This window comes from Camponotus floridanus, unplaced genomic scaffold (assembly GCF_003227725.1).
Source record: "Camponotus floridanus strain SB8 unplaced genomic scaffold, Cflo_v7.5 scaffold18, whole genome shotgun sequence".
In the NCBI taxonomy this organism is placed as follows: Eukaryota; Metazoa; Arthropoda; class Insecta; order Hymenoptera; family Formicidae; genus Camponotus; species Camponotus floridanus.
The window spans coordinates 3,047,425-3,069,843 of record NW_020229303.1 but is presented as its reverse complement, the minus strand read 5'-3'; the positions used below and the strand labels follow the sequence as shown (position 1 = coordinate 3,069,843).

Here is a 22,419-nt window from a genome sequence, read left to right as displayed (position 1 = left end):
CTACTTAGCGGTTGAGTCCTCTGAATGCGGCCAATAACGTTTGATTTCTTTTTCTCCGTTAACGCGGCCAATGGCCGGTTCGCATCGAACGCATCTGGATATTCAAGCATCGTGATTGTTTTGAGTCTTGTCATCTCATGTGGTATGTGTTTTGTGCTTTTTTCCGCTTGTCAACAATATAACCTCTCGCTACTTGCGGCGGTCAGTTGGTCTGTTTGTGTTTCAATTTTAATTTTGTTTACAGAAAACATCTTGTCGGTTCTACTCACTCGGCAAAGTGTTGTGATTGTACATAAATGATGCGGTGTCTTTAGGATTTCCATACTAAACGTGTACGAAGAACAGAAAAATAACACCTGGATAAACAACATATATAAACTTTCACGTTTTTCTCTTATTCGATAGAACAGTTGATGAAAATTAATTCATTGAGAGTAAAATAAAATGTCAGGACCAATGGTGCTGTGTCAGCTGTGGATGGGTGGCGTGAGTAAATTATTTAACAGATTGTATCATTTGATGCATGATTGAAAACAAGTGAATATAAACGCGATTATTAACAATTATTTCATTTTAGCTGGAGCCGTACATGACTGAAAGCTTCATCATGAACGCGTTCCACAAAATGGGCGAACAGCCGCAGACGGTAAAAGTAATGCGAAATCGGTATACAGGCGAGCCCGCAGGATACTGCTTTGTACATTTTCCAACTGACGAAATGGCGCTCGATGCCATGCACAAATTAAACGGCAAAGTCATACCCGGTTCAAATCCCGTAAATATATTGTGATATATAAATACATACATACATTACAATATATAAATGTATATATATAATTGATTATTCCAATATTGACATTTTGCAGCCTGTACGGTTTCGTTTAAATCACGCCAGCACTACAGGGAAACCTGCCGCTGAGAGGGAATTCAGCATTTGGGTAGGCGATTTATCCACCGATGTAGATGATTACTCTTTATACAGAGCATTTGCCGCAAAATATAATTCAATCAGAACAGCTAAAGTTATATTGGATAGCTCGGGATTCAGTAAAGGCTATGGCTTTGTTAGATTCGCGAACGAAGAAGAACAGAAGAATAGCCTAATCACTATGAATGGTTACAGAGGACTTGGAACAAAATCTCTAAAAATCTGCAATGCTGTACCTAGACCCTGGAATAAAATATCTGGGCAAGTTAATTACATAAGAATTATATTGTGATGTCAATAATATACTTTAAAAGATAAATTTTGCTTTTCTTATCATTATTATCAATCAGAAAAATACTTGTCTTTAATATTACACTATAAAGAGAAAGAGTCATTTATAAGAAATATTTTTTTCATCATTTTTTAGTTCAACACCACCACAATCAACTTCTGAGTATCCAGCATCAAACATGAATTCAGAGGCGTATAATTACTATGATACGTCATCATATTGGAATAGTTACAGCGCTTGGCAACAAGGCTATTATGAAAGCGAACCAACATCAGATGCTTATAATAACTATGTATCTGATCAGAAACCTGAGGAAGATGAATTAGAATTAATCGGTACCATTTATTTCTTTATAATTTTTTTTTTTTAATGTAAACTTGAGATATTTTAATTTAACATACTTTATGTATGTCTTTTCTCTTTTATAGAGCATTCAGTCCCCATTGATATTGACAAAGCAAATAGAGAAATAATTGAACAAGATTATAATTTATGGGATGCCTTGGAAAGTTCAAAGTGGATTCCATGTGATACTATAGAATTGTGCTATTAATGATTAATAAAGATATATGATACCTCTTCACGGATTTTTATATATATTATAATACGGAAATATATCTCACTTTTAAATATTTAAATTATAAAATATTTTCTATTAATTCTAAGAAAATATTGAAAATGATCAAGATATCTGCTCTTTTCAGGCACAACATAATTTTTTCATTGCAGAAATAAATTCATACATACTTATTTCAATTGTTCAATATTTTATTTAAGATAATTGCAATTTGTATTCTTTGCAGCAACTTCGTTGCTATAAAGTCATAATTATTAATTGATAATCAATAATGTAATTTTTACATTATATACATTGTGTCATGGCAGTATATTGACTACTGAGCTTTATATATACTAGAACCGACGCTCAAAACATTAGCTGGAAAAAATAACATACAATAGCAAAATTCTTTCTTTCTTAATATAGTTCGATAAGATCTATTTATAATTGTGTTGTAAAACAAAAAATGTGTTTCATTTACTGAATTTTATACATGTGAATGAAGTCATCGAGATCTCAAATTTTATTTTTATTATAAAGTTTTATACATATATATGTATATATACAATTGTACAAATGTATATATACAATATACATATAATATACATACATACATACATACATACATACATACATACACACTTGCAAAATAGAAATGTATCCTGCGCTTTGTCTAACTGACTTTCTTAATCCACTGTGGTTGTGGTATAAGTAATGAAAGAATCATGCTGGATAAGAACATTACATACAATTGATTCAATAGACAGATGAGATTACAATAAAAGCAAAAATTGTATTGGAAAACTCGCATATTCTACCTTTAGTATTGTATACATACTACCTTTAGTATTATACACATACAATGTTGATCATTCATAAGCAGAGTCCGGATCTTAGTTCGTTTTCCCCACTCCAAGTGCATGTCAGTGGTCGTGTGCCGCGAAAAGCAGTATCGTTTATGCCGACCTAATGATGGTAGCAAAGAGAGCACTGTAGCGTAGAAAAAAAATAATTATATTATTTTATATTTTATATTATATTATATATATATATTCTTTTATTATATTATTTTATATATTATGCATAATATCAAATAAACATATATTCTATGTTAATATATATATATTTTTTTTTCTCTATGCGACGGTGCCCTCTTTGCTACCATCACTAGACCGGCATAGATGATACTGCTTTTCGCGGCACTCGGCCGCTAGCATGCACTTGGAGTGGGGAAAACGGACTCTGCTCATAACATGAAATGCTCCAATACTGTTATTAAAATTGAATATTTATATATAAATATAAATTTTCTTTTAATAAAAAACGGAAATTGTCTTTTGATAAAAAAGTAAATATTAAAGGAGTAAATGTGCATATATGTATTGCGCAATTCTTATCACAATAAATCACCTTCGATTTGTCGGGAGAAGTAAATTCATCCTTAGAGAACCATTTTATATAAATAATATTGCAAAAAAAGTTTTACTTATAATTAAAAAAAAAGTTTATAAACGTATAACAAAATGTCTTCTTTTGCACATTTTTTTGCAGTCTTTTTTTATATTTTTCTCTAATCTATATATAAATTAATATTCAATCCCAACAAATTGAAGATACGTGTTATTTTTTAATGCTATCTAAAATTGAATTATATAACTAAGTATAAATGCAAAAGATCATTTTTCAAAATTTTCATCAATTTCAGATTTCGTCGGTTTAGCAATTTCCGGTTTAACTTTCGTTAAATGTTCCGATAGATTCTGCTGATCTGCCATAAATTCATTAAATTCAGTCATCTGTTTAACCGTTTCTGACTCACTAGTTACTGTCGTTAAAGGTTTCAATAGATTCTTCTGGTCCGTAGAATCTTCGGTCGATGTGTTATCAACATTGGAACTAACCATATAAACTTGCAAAATAGTGTTTCCAGGTTCTTCTGCAGATTCCTTCGATACGATTACCAAAGATCCTGGTTCCATTTGATTTATATTTGGTATTACGCTCGTAATATTTTCAGGACATGATGTTTCTGCGCTTTCGCCGCCCTCATTTGAAGTATTTGCAACCTCTGTAACTTCAACGGCTACATGTGATGGTATCACCTCGTTATCAACTATTGACGATTTGTTTTCAGCGTCACTGTCAGATTCCGTATTAATATTAGGCGTATTAAGTTTATTGACATCGGGCGCTTGCAACTTTTTTAACTTCTTCGGTTGTCTACCAGATCTAGTCGGCCGGATTCGATAAATCTCTGGAGAACTATCCGAATCGCTATTGAAATCGCTTGCGCTGTTATCATCAGAATCATCAGATTTATCATCCAATCGTCTTTTTCGCATTTTGCTTCCCTTTCTTATTTGATGAGTGTCACCCATTTCGCTATTTATTTCAACATCAATTTCATCACTTGTCGATATCATTGCATCTTCAGCTTCTTCATCATTAATAGCATTCGACGTTAAGAATGCTTCACACTCCCCAATACTTTTCGCCACCAATCCTGTAACAATTTGTTGTGTGAATTAATTTACTCTAAATATACATCTATATAAAATTAATAAATATCTTAATATCGCTAGTCGAATAATCAAAAGATTATTGAAAAATGTAGTCGACCAAACTAGCCAAAAATTTAATTTATTAATACGACGTTTCGACCATATGGTTGTGGTCCTTATCAAGTACATACTGCAAAGATTATAAATTGATAAATTAATTGACAGTTTCAATATATAACACGCTCAACAAATTAAAATGTAACAATGTTAGTATACCGAAGCCATAAATCAGGAGACCGGCGATAGACGATGATCTTATAAATTGCACAAATTACATTAACAAAAACGTTATTTATTAAAAAGATTTAAATTAGAGAGAAATTGATGCGTCCGTGAGAGACTTCGTCAAGAGACTAAAAACAAACGCTATGAGACGGGACTATGTGACCTTTATTATTTTATCGTAAATATTATTTAAATTATCTGTGTCTTTCTGTAGGTTGATTAAATTATTATTAAATTTTTTGATGAAAAACATCACAGCAATTTCTCTCTTTCGAACATATTTTTCGTTATGCAAAATATTAGGTTTCGACCAGTCAAAATCGTGTCTAGATTCTAATCTATGTTTGCTAATGACCGAATGATTAGATTCATGTAACTTTATATTGTTGCAATGTTCTTTTAATCGCGTACGTAAATGTCTTTTTGTTTGCCCGATGTATGACAAATTGCAATCTTTACAATTTAATTTATATACAACACCTGTCTTATCATTATGTAAATTATCTTTACCGCGTCTAATTAAATTATTTAGTTTTTTAGTTATTTTGTAGACGACGTTAAAACCGTTATTTTTCAGAAGGCGATACAAATCATGACTCGATCAAATTAGTATTTGACACTTATCAAATTAGTAAATATGTTCGAAAGAGAGAAATTGCTGAGATGTTTTTCATCAAAAAATTTAATAATAATTTAATCAACCTACAGAAAGACACAGATAATTTAAATAATATTTACGATAAAATAATAAAGGTCACATAGTCCCGTCTCATAGCGTTTGTTTTTAGTCTCTTGACGAAGTCTCTCACGGACGCATCAATTTCTTTCTAATTTAAATCTTTTTAATAAATAACGTTTTTGTTAATGTGATTTGTGCAATTTATAAGATCATCGTCTATGCCGGTCTCCTGATTTATGGCTTCGGTATACTAACATTGTTACATTTTAATTTGTTGAGCGTGTTATATATTGTAACTGTCAATTAATTTATCAATTTATAATCTTTGTAGTATGTACTTGATAAGGACCACAACCATATGATCGAAACATCGTATTAATAAATTAAATTTCTGGCTAGTTTGGTTGACTACATTTTTCAATAATCTATATAAAATGTTTTCTGATTATTAATACATCTTGTTGATTATTAATATCTTGTTTTATATAAATATCGTTTCAAAATAAGATTAAAATTACAATGTACTCACGATGCTTGCGTTTTTTCGCTGCCTTAGTTATATTTTGACCATTTTTAACTTTTTCCGTTGTTTTTTCATTTTTTTCAGGTGTGTTTTGAATATTTTCTAGTTTTTGTAACATTGCTACAAATAAATTTCTGATTTTTAACCAAACAAATCAAATAAATTCCAAAAAACAGAATACAACAGATCAATATACACATAAAGTAAATAAATAAACATTTGCTCTATATAAAAGTAGAGTAAATTTTTAATATTATGATTAAAGTTCAAAAACTCCAATGAAAATTGTAATTGTTTACTCAATTGTTACATTGTGTACTATATGTGTATAAAATTTTTTTATATACTCCTCGACAAAATTAACGCATAATTTTCTTTTCACTTTTTCTTTAAAATTTTTCGTTAAAATTTAAATATCAGCTTTTAAAGAAAAAGTGAAAAAAAATTATGCATTAATTTTGTCCAGGAGCATATATACAGGTAATTATAAAACTATACTAAGTCAATATCTGAATAATGCAGTCGAATGTTAATAATTCAATATTATTAATAAAAATAAAATATAACAAACATTACAAGAGAGAAAGAGAACATACCTAATTGTTCCTCTAACATTTCAGTGTCAAACTCTTGATGATATTTCAGAGCTTTTTCGATCAACGGGCGATTAACTCTTTCTTCTTTCTTGTACTTTTGTTTAATTTCTTGTCTAGTCCTATTTGGAAATAGAGTCTGCATCAAAAGAAAATCTGTACCAACTACGTTCAAGACTCTATAAAATTTAAGCGTTTCCCATTTTGGCCAATCCTTGCTTCTCTTATGCTTCGTATAGAAACCACCATTATTGCAAACACCCTCTTCAATAATAATATCTTTCGACATTATTTCTCTAACTCTTTTTGCATCTGTGTGTTGTATCGTTGTACTCTGTTCGTCTATTATCAACTGACCATCAGGACCGACTTTCACTTGCGGCGCAGGAATCTTTCTCATCGGATCATCTTCCTGTTCTTCTTCTTCCTGCATTTCTATCGGTCTGGACAAAAAATGAAATTAAATTTATAGAGTATCGATATATAGATAATGTTTTGTACTTTATCATTATAATTCAATATACTTACTGTGCTGCAATTATTCTTTGTTGATCTTTCGATTTCATAGGATTCGTTACAGGATTATAATATATAAAATCATACATTTTCATCTGACTTTTATCGGGCGTTTTATTTTCATGTTTCAATAAGAATTCCCTTCTCGCTTCGGCTAGCTTTCTCGCCGATTCCGAAATTTGCATGCGTCTCTTCTGCATCGCTTTAATTTTCGGATAGATATTTTGATTGTCAGCAGTACTACTTTCCTTATTGCTCTGTATGGAACAAATAGAATCATTCCGTATGCGACTCGGCACAACGGATACTGTTCTTTTGCCATGCTCATCCTCGGATTCGCTCGCACTTGCACCACTTCCTTGTATGCTATTCTTTCTTACTCTACCACCAGTGTCTAATCTTGGTACAGGTCTCATAAAACATAGACGATTTTTTGTAGGAGAAGCTGAAAAAAATATATATTTCAAAATTTATGTACAAAATGTAAGTAACAGAAAAATTATAACATATTTTAATAGAAAAATCAAACTGTGATAAAATATTTTTAAGTGTTTTCCAGTATATAAATTTTTTAATGATTTTACATAAACCTTACTTATATCTATTCCTGTCGATGGTGTATCTGGCAGTGGGACAGTCTTCTGAACCAAATGATCAATAGATTTTTCAGGCTTGTCATTTATTTGATTGGATAATTCTTGAGAATCTGGTTTTACTTGAGCACATAATTCTTGAGAACTTGGTTTTATTTGAGCACATAGTTCTTGAGAATTTGGTTTTTTTTGAGAACATGATTCTTGAGAATCTGATTTTTTAACTACGATTGGTTCTGGCTCTACAAAACTAGGTTTTATTTGTTCTTTCTTACTAGTCTCTTCTAATATCTTTGCATTTTCTTTAATGACTTTTTGTTCCAACACTTCAGTATCAGAAGATATACTTTCTTCTGTCTGTTTCTTTACTTCCGCGACATCTTTGATAACTTCTGGTTCATACTCTGGCTTAGATGCATCTTCCTTTTTTTGTTCTTTATCAAACAGCTCACTTCCATCAGCAGGAGCTGCTGTATCTTGTACAGGGTTCTTTCGAATTGGCACACTGGCCAAAGCTTTAATACGTGCTCGACGCATGTTTACCTTTTAAAAGCTATATATAAAATCTATATAAAAAATAAATATCAATAAATTAATAAAAATCCATGAATTATAATATAATATTTATAGATTGTAGACACTCGCACACAATATATACAAACTACAAATACAAAACAAGTAACAGAAAAGTATCTTAATTAATAAAACTTTCTTTGTTCTAAAATAAATTTATAATTAATAAAAACTGATAAAAGTTGAGATTCATGTAAAAATTATTATTTATATATTTTATTATTTATTTATTATTTATCTAGTTTCCAAATGAATAGATTAACGCGGAAAAAATGACAAAACATACATGTGACTTTTAAAGCGTCAACAGCTGTAACGATAATGCTTCTCTATTTCACTTAAGTATTATATCATCGCCAATGTGAAAATTTCTGGTTTAATTTTCGCATTTAATTCAAATCCGTAGTTACGTATGACACAAAGTCATGTTAAGAAATTAACATATCTGTTACAGCGTTCGCTTTGAGGTTGGTCCATTGTCATCACTTACCAACGCAATTTGTTACTTCAATGCAAACGAGGCGCAAGTTCTTTGAGAATCAATAAACATCATATTTTTTTTATAATTTTCTGCTCAATGGAAAACCGCTTTGTACTCGTTTCATTCTTGAAAACGCACGCGGCCGGATCGAACTGCACAAGTATGTACGAATATATACATATATATATATATGCATATACATATACATACATATCTATGCCATATATACATACCTCTGCACATACATATACATACCTATGCACACATACAACAAGTACACATACGCGTCGATTTTTAACTTTAATAATTGTCAACAATGAACAAAAATCAGTTAATCAATGTTTAATCTTTTAAATCAATTATCTTTTCAATATTTCCTTACATCTGTAGTTTTTTTCTACATTATTAATTTTATTATCACTTTTTTAGAAGGGAGATGGATATATAAATCAATTGATACAAATCATATATTATGAAAATGATAAATTTATAAAGGCTATTTCAATTATGTATTTTTTAACTTTTGATCTTTCTTCGCAATAATGAGATTAATTTGTATATGTGATTTGTATTTGTGTATGTGATCACAACATACACAGATAATTAATAATATAAATTCTTATAAATGTATATATATTTTACAAAAAATATTACATTTGTGTGTGTGTGTGTGTATGAGTAAATTATTCTTTATATTATCTTAAACGTTTCTAATATTGTAAAAAAATTTTCTTTGATTATTACTCATATTTTTATACATTTTTACATTTACTAATTGATAATAAATTGTCTAGTTGCTAATGACTGTCCATAAATTGTATGTCTGATAATAACAAGACTGTATTCGGCAGTGGTCTAGGTTGTGGGCTGAGTACAGTGAACGTTTGCCTCTCGACATCCACATTGGTTCTGCAAATGTAATAATAATAATAATAATAATGTAATAAATAATATATTTTTGTGCATAAGAAAAAATTATGTGCATAATAATAATAATAATTAGTATTAATAACAACAAATATAAAATATGGAATTTTATAACATAAAATTTTTATAATAAATTGTATACTAACACGCAGACAAATCCGGCGACGTTAGTCTGCACAACATCATCCTCGGGAGAATCAGCAAATGAGACAGACAAAAGATGATGCAACAAACTAGGTCCCGGCGTAACGGCCACTAATTTTGTCAAATTATCTTCTGCCTTCATACCCAATGGCATGCAGGAAGCCGGTAAAACGGGTGCCCCGATCTTATATAGCCTTGCCTCGCTCCATTTCACCTCGAAACTGTGTGGATATAGAGGAGTTCGAGAGCCATAAAAATACTCCCTGACGCCCTGATCTCTCGCTTCAGTCCTCTGTGCTTGACTCCTTTCGACAACTCCACCGCTCTTCGGTAGAAAAACTACTTTCACAAAGTCTGGCATATCTCTCACCAGTTCATTATAGAGTCTCTCCTGATCTAGTACAAGGATCGCATCCACTTCAAATGCTTGCGCAGCATGTGTGAGCAATTTGTAACCGTCCCCTTTAACCCAGCCACATGTGTTTATAACAATGCCAGAGGCTTTAGCCTTTTTATTAGCTTGTAGCCTATCCGAGCAAACCTCTGCCAAACGAGTGACGAGTAAATTGTACAATGTCACATTGGCTTGCGGTGTTTTGTGTCCAAAATGAAAAACCAGCGGGGCTTGTTGGCTGAATCCTTCTACTACATTAGACGGCCGTTCCACCAACAGAGCACCCACAGTACCAGGAATCGCTATATGTCCCTGGCCAACATCGAGATCAACGAAAATCGGTCTTCTGCCCATTCTTACAGCATAATTCAGCAATATTCTACAAAGTGTGGACTTTCCTACATCACAGGGGCCCACAACCATCGTTATTGGACCTCTAGTGTCATCCTTTTCTGCAGTCTCTCTCATCCTTTCCATCGCTGCATGGCAATTGAGATACAAACCCATAGGTGTCTCTTTTGCAACATAACTAACATCAGTTTTTCCAACTAACTCAACAGTGCAACCTTGCCAAGTATAAATCGCAACTTTTGCACCAGCAATGAATTCGTACTTTTTACCCTTTACCAATTCTGTCCCAAATACTTCTGCCAGGCCACTTTTTAACTGCAATTATACAATTCTAGATAAATTTCGCTAATTAAAGAAATTTATAAGTTAAATTAAAAAAAAATTATATTACCTCCAATGTAACTTTTTCATTCTTACTTTCTACTTCAAATCTCAATTCACAATCCGGATCTAACTTAAATTCTTGCACTGTCGATTTTTCATCAGACATTTTCTTCAAATAGGTTAGAAGTTGCTTTTTACAGAATAAGTAGAGCTAATGGGTTACCAAAATTTATTCTTGCTTATTCGATGTAGATCTGTCGTTTTCTATCCCTTCAATACTTTATATAGTTACATTCAAATAGCTAATATATATAAAAAAACAATTCTCTTTCTCACTCTGTAATTTCATTTTAATCGCAGAAATCTTTAGGAAACCGCAAAGAGCGGGAAGAAAAGAAATTGACCAATCACAGTCGAATATTCTCTTAATACTTGACTGTGATTGATCAATTTCTTAAGTCTTACGCCTTAAGGCCCAGTTCCACAATCCCATGGACGTAAGAAATACTGGACAGAGTGTATTGCTGCGGGGGTGAAGCTCAAAGGGTGAGGGGAAAGAAATGTCTACTGCAACGGAATATGAGGCATGTAAGATGGCGACGGATATTAATTTCACGGAGTGTGATATTTTTGAATTTCTTAATATTCAAAAATGATTCGGAATAACACAGCGATTTCAGATGATAGATGATTTCACGGAATCTCTCATATTTTATTCGATTTACCGTGCGACGTGAAAATAGACGCTAAATCTGATGCATCTAAGATGGCCGCGACAATAAACCCCTTACCCCTCAGATTTCACATCCCTCGTCTAAAAGAGTACTTTATGCTCTGTCCAGTATTTCTTACGTCCATGATTTGTCTCGTTTCGAGCGCAAAAAATTCCTGAAAGTTCCTAGCAAAAAGAACAAACGTACGGGCTGCGGGCTTGGTTGCGGTTGGAATTGACCAATCAGAGTAGCCGACCGACAAATTGCTTTGCTCTGATTGGTCAATTGTGATTACGGCTAGTTGCTCATCTGATCACTGGACAAGTTTGCTTCTCAAGTTGGCAATCGTGACATCGACGCTTTTTATGTAAGTACGTTGTGATGCTTTTGCGTAGTTACGCTGTCAAAAAATTTACGTCTTTGTTTGATGAGCTTATATATCTGTCACCTATACGGAGTGTAATAACGTGGTACGTTTTTATTAAATTTCCACAATCAAACGTGCTCGACAAACATATAGTTCTGATTTACAATTCGTATTCAACATCTCCCTCTCATTACCGCTGGAAGTTGACATACGTCATAAGATGTTTTTTTGTATTAAAAAGAAGAAAAGTTAATTTAGTATCGTTTATAACGAGAATTGTATTATGTCGCGTATATGTAAAATAATCTCTACGTATATGTAAAATATTATATACACTGTATGGGAAAAAATTAGAATCTTTATATACTTTTTTTTTTACCGCAATAAATTCTAACCTTTATTTTATTAAGAAATATATAATTAAGTTTTATGTTAATATTAATATCTTTAATAATTTTTTCAAAGTTTCTCATATTTTTTATCAAAATTTCTCATAAAGTAATAATGAATTTGGTTGCATGCATTGATGTACACTCATAGAGTTTATATATCTGGAGATACGCTGCAATGTCAATCTAAGTAGACAAGAAAAATATTTATTATATAAGCATGAATGCAATATTTAATCAATTATGTAAGATAATAATTATATCAAATTATTATTTTCATGTTAATATAAATAGCAATATAAATTTTTTGTTAATATAAATTAGAAAAATCATCTTCAGATATAAGTTCTAAGACATTTATTCAATTCTCTATTTGATTAATATTGAAATTGATATAATAACTAAAGAATTTCCCAAATTATATTTAATCTAAATAGCACTTAATATACACTAAAATGCAATAAATTAAATTTGCTATAAGATTATATATCAAAAATAATAAATAAATATATTGTGTATTAGGAATATATAATATATAATAAATAAATAATTATTATGTTTCCAGAAATCATAATGTCTACAACTGGAGTATCTACACGTTCTTCTCGTCTGAATTCTCGTGAACCATCTTCAAAAGCTGCATCTAGAAAACTCAGATCTAAAAAAATCATTACTACCAATAAAAGTTCACAAAAGATTAATATTAGTGCAAAAGATAAAAGTTTACATGTATCAAAAACAAATATATCTGCAAATAACAGTCTGCCATTATCAAGACGCTTGCGTTCCCGTCGGAATAAAAAAAATTACTGTGAAGATTCAAAATTGCTGCAGCAATATATTCCATTAAAGCAGCGAGACAGTTCGGTAATAATAGAAAAGTTAAATTTGAAAGACAATAAAAAAGTACCTGTATACAAAGCCATGAAGTCTTTTGAGAAATCTGTAGAAAATAAGAATGATGTATATGATTTTATGTTTGATATTAATGATACAAGAGAGAAAACTACTAAGAAAAAACAGAAGAAAAAAATTAACAAAAAGAAAGACAAGACAACTAAGAAGACTACACGTAAAAAGGTTACTATACAATCGAAAATAATTAACAATCAAGAAAATAAATCTTTTGAACTTAGTACGAATCCTATGAAGCCTACGCAAAATAATCCTTCAGATTCTGCAATAGGATTAATAGTTACAGAATCGACAAAGGAAGATAAAAAAACTGAGGTACCAAGAACAGATACAAATATTCAGATAGTAGAAGAATCAGTAAAGGAAGATACTATGAGTAAAATTGCATCATCAAACATAAATACAGATATTCAAGGGGGAAGAGAATCAATGGAGGAAAATATAGAAAAGAAGATACCAAAAATTATATCTGTCGAAAATGCAGATAATATTACAGTCATTAAATCATCACCCAATATTGAGCCCTTTCGGCCAAAAAATATATTTGATAATAAAACCTCGATAAAGCAACAAAATAACACGTTGAATTGTTCATTATTGACTAAATCTCTGTCTCCTATCTTGAAGACAAGTACCTTGGATCTGGGAAGTCCTTGGCGACCTCCGACATTACCAATGTTTTCTCGATCTAAACATTTTATTCAAAGTACGCCAAAGTTAAGATTGGAAAATAATAAGGAAAATATGGAAATGAATAAAGAAAATATAGAAATAAATAAAGAAAATATTAAAAATAAAGAAAATATTGAAGAAGATAAAGAAAATATGGAGATGAATAAAAAAAATAAATGTGGAAGAGAAAAAGAAAAGAAAAAGAAAACGACTTTCCACAAAAAACACAATATAATTCGAAAGAATCTTCCAACTAATCAAACTTCAGAAAATGTTCAGGCGATAAATACAAACAAACATGTTGTACAAGCACCTGCAGTACCTGCTAGAATTTCGCTGGGAGAAATAAAGAACTTATTGCAAACAAAACCGGATATTAATGACAACAAACAAGCATCAAATCAAGAGCATGTTGAAGTTGACAAATCACTTACAGAGAAGCAAGAAGATAAAAATGTTGTAAATTTTCTCAATTTTTCTGACACATTTGATGTCTTGTCTGAAACAGAGAGACTATCAAATTTTGGAACTGAAATTCCTTTATTCATGGATTTAGAGCCCTCGCATTTTTCGAAGGTATTTATATTATTAATAGTGTAGCAATATATTTTTTACATTTATCATATGATATCTCACTATTCACTATTCACTATCATATATCACTATTAATTGACATTTAAAATATTACAGCCACCTCAGCATTCATACAAAAGAAAACGAGCCGTAAATTTCGACCTTTCAGAAGATAGTGGTGAAGAAGAAAAAGAGGAGAAAAAAAACGTGAAACATCATATAAAGAAAAAAAAATCTACAAAGTCCGCAAAAGAAAATGAGAAACGAATAAATGAATGGATAAAAACTATTAATAGTACGTTCGAAGAAATCGATGAATATAACTTATTCATTGAGTAATACAGAAGACACATCATTAAAATGCATATTTAAAAATTTAGGAATACCTAAAAGTTCAAAACATAAATAATAAACTATAAATCAACAAACACGTTTCTCACGCTTCCTATCTAATTTTTCCTAACTAATTTTTCAAAAAAGTTATGGTGTAAACAAGTATTATTCTTTTTCCAAGTGTATTATAATTTTTTTAATTGTGTAAATTTTCTAAAAGATTCTAATATTTTTTTTGTAATATTTTTAACAATACTTGTAACAAAGTAACTTTTTATAACTGTATAATAATATAATTTTTATAACTGTATAATAATATAACGGTACATTATAAATATATATATATTATTTTTCTACGATAATTTTAGATATAACTTATGAAGAAAGGGAGACACTTAATGTTGGTATATAGTTGCATTGGGAAATAAAATTGTAGATTAGTATGGTATAAATGCTTATTTACACATTGTATATATATTTAAGTATTAAAGTATTTTCAAACTCATCTCTTTGTATTTTTTAATTACTCTAAACCTGACTAGATATTTTTTAATATCAGATTTAGAAGTTAGTATCAAATCTAATTAATAATTATGTATTTATATGTAGAAAAAATGTTTATGTGATGATATATAATGTGTGTTTATAAATTTATTATATTAACACAGTACTTTTAGATGATTAATAAAATTTTAAGAGAGAAAATTGAAAAGATAAATTAAAAAAAAATAATTTAATAATACTTCTTGCTCACAGCAGTTTATTTTACTTTTGTAGTACTTTTTTGCTAATTTACGCAATTATCAAATTTTAAATAAGAAATATCCAAGAAAAACGAGGTAATACAAATAAAACAATATTAGTATAAATAATTTATTATTAATAATAATTTATGATTTAAATATACTAATATATTAATATGTTATATATTTCTTTCAATATATTACTATTTATTTATGTATATATATGTGTGTTTTCTTCTTCTCAATATCATTTTCATTTATTTATTTAGCTCTCTAGAAATCAAGCTTTTGAAATGCAAAACTAAAAATTACATTGAAGAATCTGGCTTTGAAAAAGAGTAGTAAAATAAATATAATATAAAATAATGGAATCCAAATAATTAGCAATAATGAAAAATTCCACGATATATTAATTATTTAATAAATAATCGTTTAAGTAATCTGCAAATTAAAAAAATTTATAAATAATAAATAATATTTATAAATAATTATTTCTATAATTAAAATTAATATTCCGCGTGCGTGTAAATGTATGTGTGTGTAAAAATATATACATGTATGTTATAATACATAAAATATTTGCCCTGTGTTCTTGCTGGGCTTTTCGAATGATGTTTAATATGCGAATTAACGACAAATTTGGCCAGATGACAATCTTGCATGGGATCGACTTCGTCTTTTACTATGCATAATACGTCGAATCGCGAGAGGATCGGTTCCGACAGATCCATCCGCATGAAATTTTATAAGTCATAAGTTTATATGGAAAATATTAAAAGAAGAATATTAAAAGATATAATAAGTACAACATATATTTTCTGCAAAAGTCATACATAACAGATACATAATATTAAACCTGGATAGTTGAAAATCCGTTAATAATATTTTAATTAATTGTTATATATAATTGTATTATATAGAGCATTAATCATCAAAACGTACATTATACTATTATAAAAACTATAATAAAATATAATGTAAAAAAAATTTACTGTATTAGAGTGAAACATTGGAATTTTTTATATTTTATATAACGGAGGAAATATTTAAAATATTTTGCAAAATTTGTGTTTTTCGAGGATTTTAATGCTTAAATTAGTAAATCATCATCATCATAATCATCCTCATCATCATCATAATCATCATTCTTTAATTATATCCGAGCCCATCGAACCCATTTGAAAAAATCTGTAGGAAATATAAAAATCTATTTGTAAATACGCGCAATCACACGTGACCACGCGTCACGTGATTAGACGCGCATCTGCGCATGCGTATGTAAAGCATAGCGCACATGCGTCGGAAAAATACCGCGATGGAAGTGCGACGATAACATAACCTATACAAAGCGCGTGGAGAATCTTTTAATGAAGCATCTAATTAAATAAAAAATGAAGCGATTCAAAGCAGTTATCGAAGATGTCATTGTGCAACCTAACAAAATCCAACCAATTATTGGTAAGATAGACATGCGTTGCGTTATACTTAAATAATAGCGTCGTTTCTATTCCGATTTATTATATCTAATAATAATTACAAATTAGAATGTTAGCCATAAATTTTTTTCAATTCACTAACATCAATTTAGAATTTATGCTTATGTTAATATCACATTTTGTATATATATATGTATTATAATAATTATAATTAAATTCAAAATATCATCATTTTAGCCCTCGTTTAATTATTTAAATAATTGTCAATGATTTGAGAGAGAGAGAGAGAAAAAAAGCATTCAGATGGGTTTTTTTATAAATATAAATAAAAGTTTTGTCCTATAGTAAATTTTCAGAATGGTAAGCTTAAAGATGAAGAGGACAAAGAGATATCATGTGGCTTATTTCATGATCAAAGGAAAGATAAAACTGTTTTGGCCTTATCAAATGGACAGATTGTATATAAAGGTTACAGACCAGATGTTGAAAAGGAATCGACACGAACGATGTTAGTACTCCATAATAAGAAAACAGGCAAAGTACGTTTATTTGAAGCAGAACGATGGCAGGTAACCCCAGTACTTGAAAAGCCTGATTTTGAAGATAACAAGGACAATATAGATGAAAAGATTGTTACATTGAATAAACAATTTGGATCGAAGAAAGTCAAACGTAGAACTGAGCAGTTCGAAAAAATAAAAATGGATGTTAATTCTATCAAAGAACAACTTGAAAACACAGTGTCAAGTGAGTAATTCTTTTTATTATTATATAACTAAATTTTATGTCAATATGTACCTACATATATACCGTCATTTAAAAAGCATCTAATCAGTAATATTATATTTAATATTTATATTTCATACAAAATCTTACTGTCTTGTTTTTATCTTCTGGCAGATATTGAAATTGACAGGCTAGATTTATCAGTTCCAACTGATGACTGTATCTCAAATACACTATTACCAACATGTAACAGGGATGCGACTAATGTCAAAGATGTATACAATATAGACGACATTATCCCAAAAAGTAAACTAGAAATGTTATATGAGTATGCAATGGAAGTTCTTAATGGAGATTTTAATGAAGAAGGGTAATTTAAGTTTCTTTACAAGTTTTGTAATCTATTTTTCTATATCTCTCTGTGTATGTGTATTCAAATATACAATGCTATTATATAATTACTTATATATTTCTGATCATATAGGAAAAGTACATTTTTTAAGAATACTTTGAAATTTATTCAATCGGATCCAGATAATGTAAATAAGGTTGCTCTCTTACTCTATATTGAAATGATCAATGCATGGTGCGACTTATTATTAAAGGATGTGAAGAAACGCGATGTTGTCGTATGTCCAATTTCTGAAGAAGTGAATCAACACATCATTGACACATATAGCGTGCCCAGCACGAATGGACGGTAAGTTTCGATCACATGCACCAATTATAAGAAAAGAAATTTTCAAAAATTTTCTTTTACAGAACGAGACCAAATATTATGAAAGATAAAGGCCTTATACACTGCTTGATCCTTGCACTGATGATATGGAACTTTGAATTGGATCTTGAACAGTTTCGAGTTATAATGAAAAGGAAAACCGGTCTCAAGAAACTGCTGAATTTTGTGAAAGTTATTGGAGCAGTGTCTTCTAAAAAGGATAAAAATATCATTATGCTTAAAGTTCCATTACCTTCTCCAGTATCTTTTATTAAGAGAGGAAAAAACTCAAGAAAATCCAATCAATAATTTTGTTATACAAAATTTATTTCAACATAATTGACGATACAATTTTATTTGTTTAACGTCTCAATATTTATGATGTTGATGAACATTTTGCACAGACATTATGTTAATGTTTGATGAACTATGTAAATACATGAAATATATATATATACATATTTGCATTTTATACATCTTGGAAGAATTTTGAAAATAAGAGAATTTTGTTAAAATTACAATGAGAGGTTTTATTCAAATGTATTTAATGAATTAATTTTTAAGTATTTAAAGAATTTTTTTTTCAAAATTGCACGTTACTTTTATCAACTCCGTATATATTATATCTGGTCTCTGAAACCAATATAAATTTTAGTAGTTGAGGAAGAGGTTAGAGGAGCATTCAGAAATTGGGGGTTTATCGTTACGCATAGATTTTCTAACTTGCTCCGAAATAACAAAGTGTTAATTACGCTTTCCCAAACAAGAATCCAATATCTTGAAATTATACATACGGAATAACAAGCTTTCGACATGATAGCCTTATTGACCGTGCGAGCGATAGAGGGAAGGGGAGGGAATCACATTCGAAAGTGCATATCGCGCATAGTGGTGAAACATAGAGATTTATCTGCCGCTACTTCGAAGAGAACAAAAATGGTAAGCACTTCATTAGAATTTTTCAATTGAAAAAGAATATTTAAATCGAATAGCGAGAGAATCTCGAGCAGTTAAAAATGTTTTTAATTTATTTGTCTGAATGAATTATTTGATGGTGAAAGTGATACAAATCTAGCCGACCACTTGTTACACAAATCTTATATTCTCGCATATGAATATGTATATAAAAAATTTATTGCGCATGAAAACATAATTATACGACGACTGATGATCGCAACAATCTCACGATGTGAATAATCGCATAAAATAAAATCACATTTGACTATAATTTTATAAGAGAATGTATATCATATATTGATAATTTAGTTTGTGATAACTGATGACTGTGTTTGATAACTGTTTGACTGTGTATTAATCTTTATTAGAGTAAGCTTACACCAGAGGAAAGAGAGCAGAATTTGAATCCTTTGCTCTCATCAGGATGGACTGTTCAGTCGGATAGAGATGCAATCTATAAGGAGTTTGTATTTAAGAATTTTAATGAGGTATGTTGTATGTATTTGATGATATTTATATACAATCATTACATTTGTTTCATTACGTTATGTTCTAATTTTTAGGCTTTTGGATTTATGACAAGAGTGGCCTTACAGGCTGAGAAGATGGATCATCATCCTGAATGGTTCAATGTTTATAATAAAGTGAATATTACTTTATCTTCTCATGATGTAAATGGCTTGTCACAAAGGGATGTGAAACTGGCTACTTTTATAGACAAGGTTGCTGGCAAATAAAACTCACTTGGCTTATCTATTATGACCAATCGAAGCATTATCTATTCGTCTACTTATTATATACACATTAATGACAATAATGAGAAATATTGGTTGTTATTGACTTGTAAGAAATATTAATGTGCAATAAATTCCTTTAGCCCATTATATATATATTATATATATTCTAAACTGCAATTATAATACAAATAGCAAAGAAATAAAGCATAATACATGTTGTTATAGTAAATAATTTATTCCCGAATAATTTACAAACTACTATCTCTTTTGAAAAATTCTTCATATACTAATATAAACAAGTTATTTCTGTATTTTAATGATAACATCTAATTAGATCTTTGTTTTTCTTTGTCTTTACCTATTGCCCAACCTTGTTTAATGATGTTTACAATACCAGGACCATTGTAAATTAACACAAACAGACCAGCAAGAGTTGCGATGGAAAGTAGATTTAACATTAAGAATGCTATTTTTGGAGCTACTGGTCCTACCACAGCAGGCCGTACATAATCGATTACAATAGCCTCCAATCCCCTGTAATAAATTTATTCTCTCCAATTTTCTATCTTACAATATGCAAGAAATTCATAGAAAATATTAAAAACAGCACAAAATTAACATTATAAGAGAAAATTAATTACCAATGTGTATGCATGACAATTGCAGCTGCCAATATTATTTCAATAAATTTGCTTTCAAAGAGCAGAGCAGCAGGTACTAGTGACAAGAAAGATGCAGACACTATTCTTTCCATCAACCACAAGCGTACATGATCACCATGAGTGCTTGCTGCACGAGTCACACTAACTGTTGATTGTACAGGTAACTGGAAAGAATAAAACAAAATAAAGTGTGTTTTATATAAATATGTACTTACTCTTATTTCTTTTAGAAAATTTTGCTATCAACCTTGGACAAGACACGACATTTTGTATAATTGCTTGCATTAGGTGTTGTGCTACGATTCAAATTTGTAAGACTTGAAGTAGATTTGGGGAAGTGCATTGGATTACATCTGTAGGTCTGGAGTAAACTACCAGGTTTAATCAACATCTCTGCAATAAAATCATTTGTAATTGGTATATAAATTTAATTTTACATTTAATTGTTTTTTTAATATATATTAGATATATAAATAAGTTTTTATTTTTATGTTTATTTTTTATGTTTTCAATGTTTATTAACAAATTATACAGATATAATTTAATTAGAAAAATAATTATTTATCAATACTTTCTTCTATCTTTCAGATAAGTAGTAGATTACAAATTTATAATAAATAGGATATGAATTGCTATGAATTACTTAAACTTGACAAAACAGTAATTGGAGATTGCTAATATTCAGTTATTTCATTTAAACAATAAATTGGGAAGAAAAAAAACGACTTTTTACATGAAAAGATTACTGTTTAATTAAATTCTTGCATGATAATGCTTGGTCTCGTGTGGCAAAATTGATCAAAGATATATTATTGGAATTTGATTAGGTTCTTTTGCCCTACCTGATATTCAACTGAAGGTACTTTTAGAATTTATTCCAATTGAAATAGCATGTCTTGTTTAACAGATATTTCTAAAATTTAGAATTATCAAAAGAAATAAAAAATGGCTTGACGAATTCATGAAAAAATTTGTATCGATTCAGAACTTGGATGAAAATAATGAAGATTACCTTCATGATTAAAATGTATTACATGTATAATTCTGTTAATATCAAATTTCATAAAAAATAGCGTGAAAAATTTATTTATATATCTAGTATTATATTGTGTGTTGCTAAGTAAAATGTAGTATTTATAATAAATATATTATAATTAATTTATAATAAAAAATTAATCTTAATTTACAATAAAACATTTTATTACACGTAATTAAAACATTTAAAAAATATATATATCCATTGATTGAAATTTTTTTTACATTTTCTGCTTATTATGAGAGAGATTATGTAAAAGCATTTTGAGGTTGTGTAAGGAAAATTCTATCCAATTCACGAAATAAAGCAGACGCGCGTTTGAAACTGTCGCAGATCTCGAATAAAACTTACCAAGCTGCCGGACTTTGCGAAAAATGTTAATATTAGCCATTCTTCCTAAATTCATTTTATATCAAAATTGCTTTTATTATATTTGACGTTAACTCGGATCAAAAGATAAGAGACAACCGCTCGCAGCGATCGATCCTTATTCGAAATAATTCGCGTTTATTAGAACGAAAGCAGATTTTCTAGAATGAAAGAATTTTAATTTATACATATATATGAATATTTTTTTCAACGAAATAGATATGTTTTTCACGTGCACCTTTGCATAATCTCTATATTTCGGGTATGTTCGAAAATCTTACTCGAGAGGTAGAGTAGCATTTAATTGACCAATCAGGACAAAGAGATCTTCGTTCCTCTTATCTTGATTGGTCAACTAAACTTTACTTTATTCCAAGGATAAGATTTTCGAACGCACAATAATATGACAT

At 29.6% G+C, this 22,419-nt stretch overlaps 7 protein-coding genes across 10 annotated transcripts; 4 read left to right on the top strand and 3 right to left on the bottom strand.

Annotated features, from left to right (window-relative positions):
• The first annotated feature begins 120 nt into the window (after nucleotides 1-120).
• LOC105250933 (tRNA selenocysteine 1-associated protein 1) lies at nucleotides 121-1,831 on the top strand. Of its 2 annotated transcripts, XM_011257332.3 has the most exons (6): nucleotides 121-142; nucleotides 245-486; nucleotides 578-775; nucleotides 867-1,189; nucleotides 1,356-1,555; nucleotides 1,649-1,831. In XM_011257332.3, exons 2-6 carry the CDS (start codon nucleotides 445-447, stop codon nucleotides 1,771-1,773), a joined length of 888 nt encoding a protein of 295 aa, XP_011255634.1. In that variant the 5' UTR covers nucleotides 121-142; nucleotides 245-444; the 3' UTR covers nucleotides 1,774-1,831. The 2 variants fall into 2 exon arrangements, with proteins under 2 accessions (XP_011255634.1, XP_011255633.1); XM_011257331.3 differs by lacking the exon at nucleotides 121-142 and having other exon boundaries at nucleotides 159-486.
• A 1,521-nt stretch (nucleotides 1,832-3,352) lies between these two features.
• On the bottom strand, nucleotides 3,353-8,675 carry LOC105250934 (transcription factor TFIIIB component B'' homolog). Of its 2 annotated transcripts, none has more exons than XM_011257333.3 (6): nucleotides 8,533-8,675; nucleotides 7,472-8,035; nucleotides 6,889-7,321; nucleotides 6,364-6,803; nucleotides 5,774-5,887; nucleotides 3,353-4,282 (listed from the first exon to the last, which is right to left on the bottom strand). In XM_011257333.3, exons 2-6 carry the CDS (start codon nucleotides 8,004-8,006, stop codon nucleotides 3,456-3,458), a joined length of 2,349 nt encoding a protein of 782 aa, XP_011255635.1. In that variant the 5' UTR covers nucleotides 8,007-8,035; nucleotides 8,533-8,675; the 3' UTR covers nucleotides 3,353-3,455. The 2 variants fall into 2 exon arrangements, with proteins under 2 accessions (XP_011255635.1, XP_019882969.1); XM_020027410.2 differs by lacking the exon at nucleotides 8,533-8,675 and adding an exon at nucleotides 8,329-8,476.
• Nucleotides 8,676-9,188: 513 nt separating this feature from the next.
• LOC105250962 (protein CLP1 homolog) lies at nucleotides 9,189-11,058 on the bottom strand. The gene is made up of 3 exons (XM_025407579.1): nucleotides 10,731-11,058; nucleotides 9,597-10,654; nucleotides 9,189-9,432 (listed from the first exon to the last, which is right to left on the bottom strand). Exons 1-3 carry the CDS (start codon nucleotides 10,827-10,829, stop codon nucleotides 9,321-9,323), a joined length of 1,269 nt encoding a protein of 422 aa, XP_025263364.1. The 5' UTR covers nucleotides 10,830-11,058; the 3' UTR covers nucleotides 9,189-9,320.
• Nucleotides 11,059-11,723: 665 nt separating this feature from the next.
• Nucleotides 11,724-14,806, top strand: LOC112637556. Of its 2 annotated transcripts, none has more exons than XM_025407576.1 (3): nucleotides 11,724-11,743; nucleotides 12,698-14,295; nucleotides 14,410-14,806. In XM_025407576.1, the coding sequence occupies exons 2-3, from the start codon at nucleotides 12,706-12,708 to the stop codon at nucleotides 14,629-14,631; spliced, it is 1,812 nt and encodes a 603-aa protein (XP_025263361.1). In that variant the 5' UTR covers nucleotides 11,724-11,743; nucleotides 12,698-12,705; the 3' UTR covers nucleotides 14,632-14,806. The 2 variants fall into 2 exon arrangements, with proteins under 2 accessions (XP_025263361.1, XP_025263360.1); XM_025407575.1 differs by having other exon boundaries at nucleotides 11,730-11,846.
• A 1,866-nt stretch (nucleotides 14,807-16,672) lies between these two features.
• On the top strand, nucleotides 16,673-18,699 carry LOC105250936. Its single transcript, XM_011257336.3, has 5 exons — nucleotides 16,673-16,826; nucleotides 17,150-17,551; nucleotides 17,705-17,900; nucleotides 18,015-18,230; nucleotides 18,293-18,699. The coding sequence occupies exons 1-5, from the start codon at nucleotides 16,760-16,762 to the stop codon at nucleotides 18,555-18,557; spliced, it is 1,146 nt and encodes a 381-aa protein (XP_011255638.1). The 5' UTR covers nucleotides 16,673-16,759; the 3' UTR covers nucleotides 18,558-18,699.
• Nucleotides 18,700-18,979: 280 nt separating this feature from the next.
• On the top strand, nucleotides 18,980-19,982 carry LOC105250937 (probable pterin-4-alpha-carbinolamine dehydratase). The gene is made up of 3 exons (XM_011257337.3): nucleotides 18,980-19,187; nucleotides 19,574-19,693; nucleotides 19,769-19,982. The coding sequence occupies exons 1-3, from the start codon at nucleotides 19,062-19,064 to the stop codon at nucleotides 19,940-19,942; spliced, it is 420 nt and encodes a 139-aa protein (XP_011255639.1). The 5' UTR covers nucleotides 18,980-19,061; the 3' UTR covers nucleotides 19,943-19,982.
• Nucleotides 19,983-20,176: 194 nt separating this feature from the next.
• LOC105250939 (succinate dehydrogenase [ubiquinone] cytochrome b small subunit, mitochondrial) lies at nucleotides 20,177-22,282 on the bottom strand. Its single transcript, XM_011257339.3, has 5 exons — nucleotides 22,248-22,282; nucleotides 21,992-22,170; nucleotides 20,852-20,997; nucleotides 20,584-20,768; nucleotides 20,177-20,476 (listed from the first exon to the last, which is right to left on the bottom strand). Exons 2-5 carry the CDS (start codon nucleotides 22,044-22,046, stop codon nucleotides 20,269-20,271), a joined length of 594 nt encoding a protein of 197 aa, XP_011255641.1. The 5' UTR covers nucleotides 22,047-22,170; nucleotides 22,248-22,282; the 3' UTR covers nucleotides 20,177-20,268.
• Between the last annotated feature and the right edge of the window lie 137 nt (nucleotides 22,283-22,419).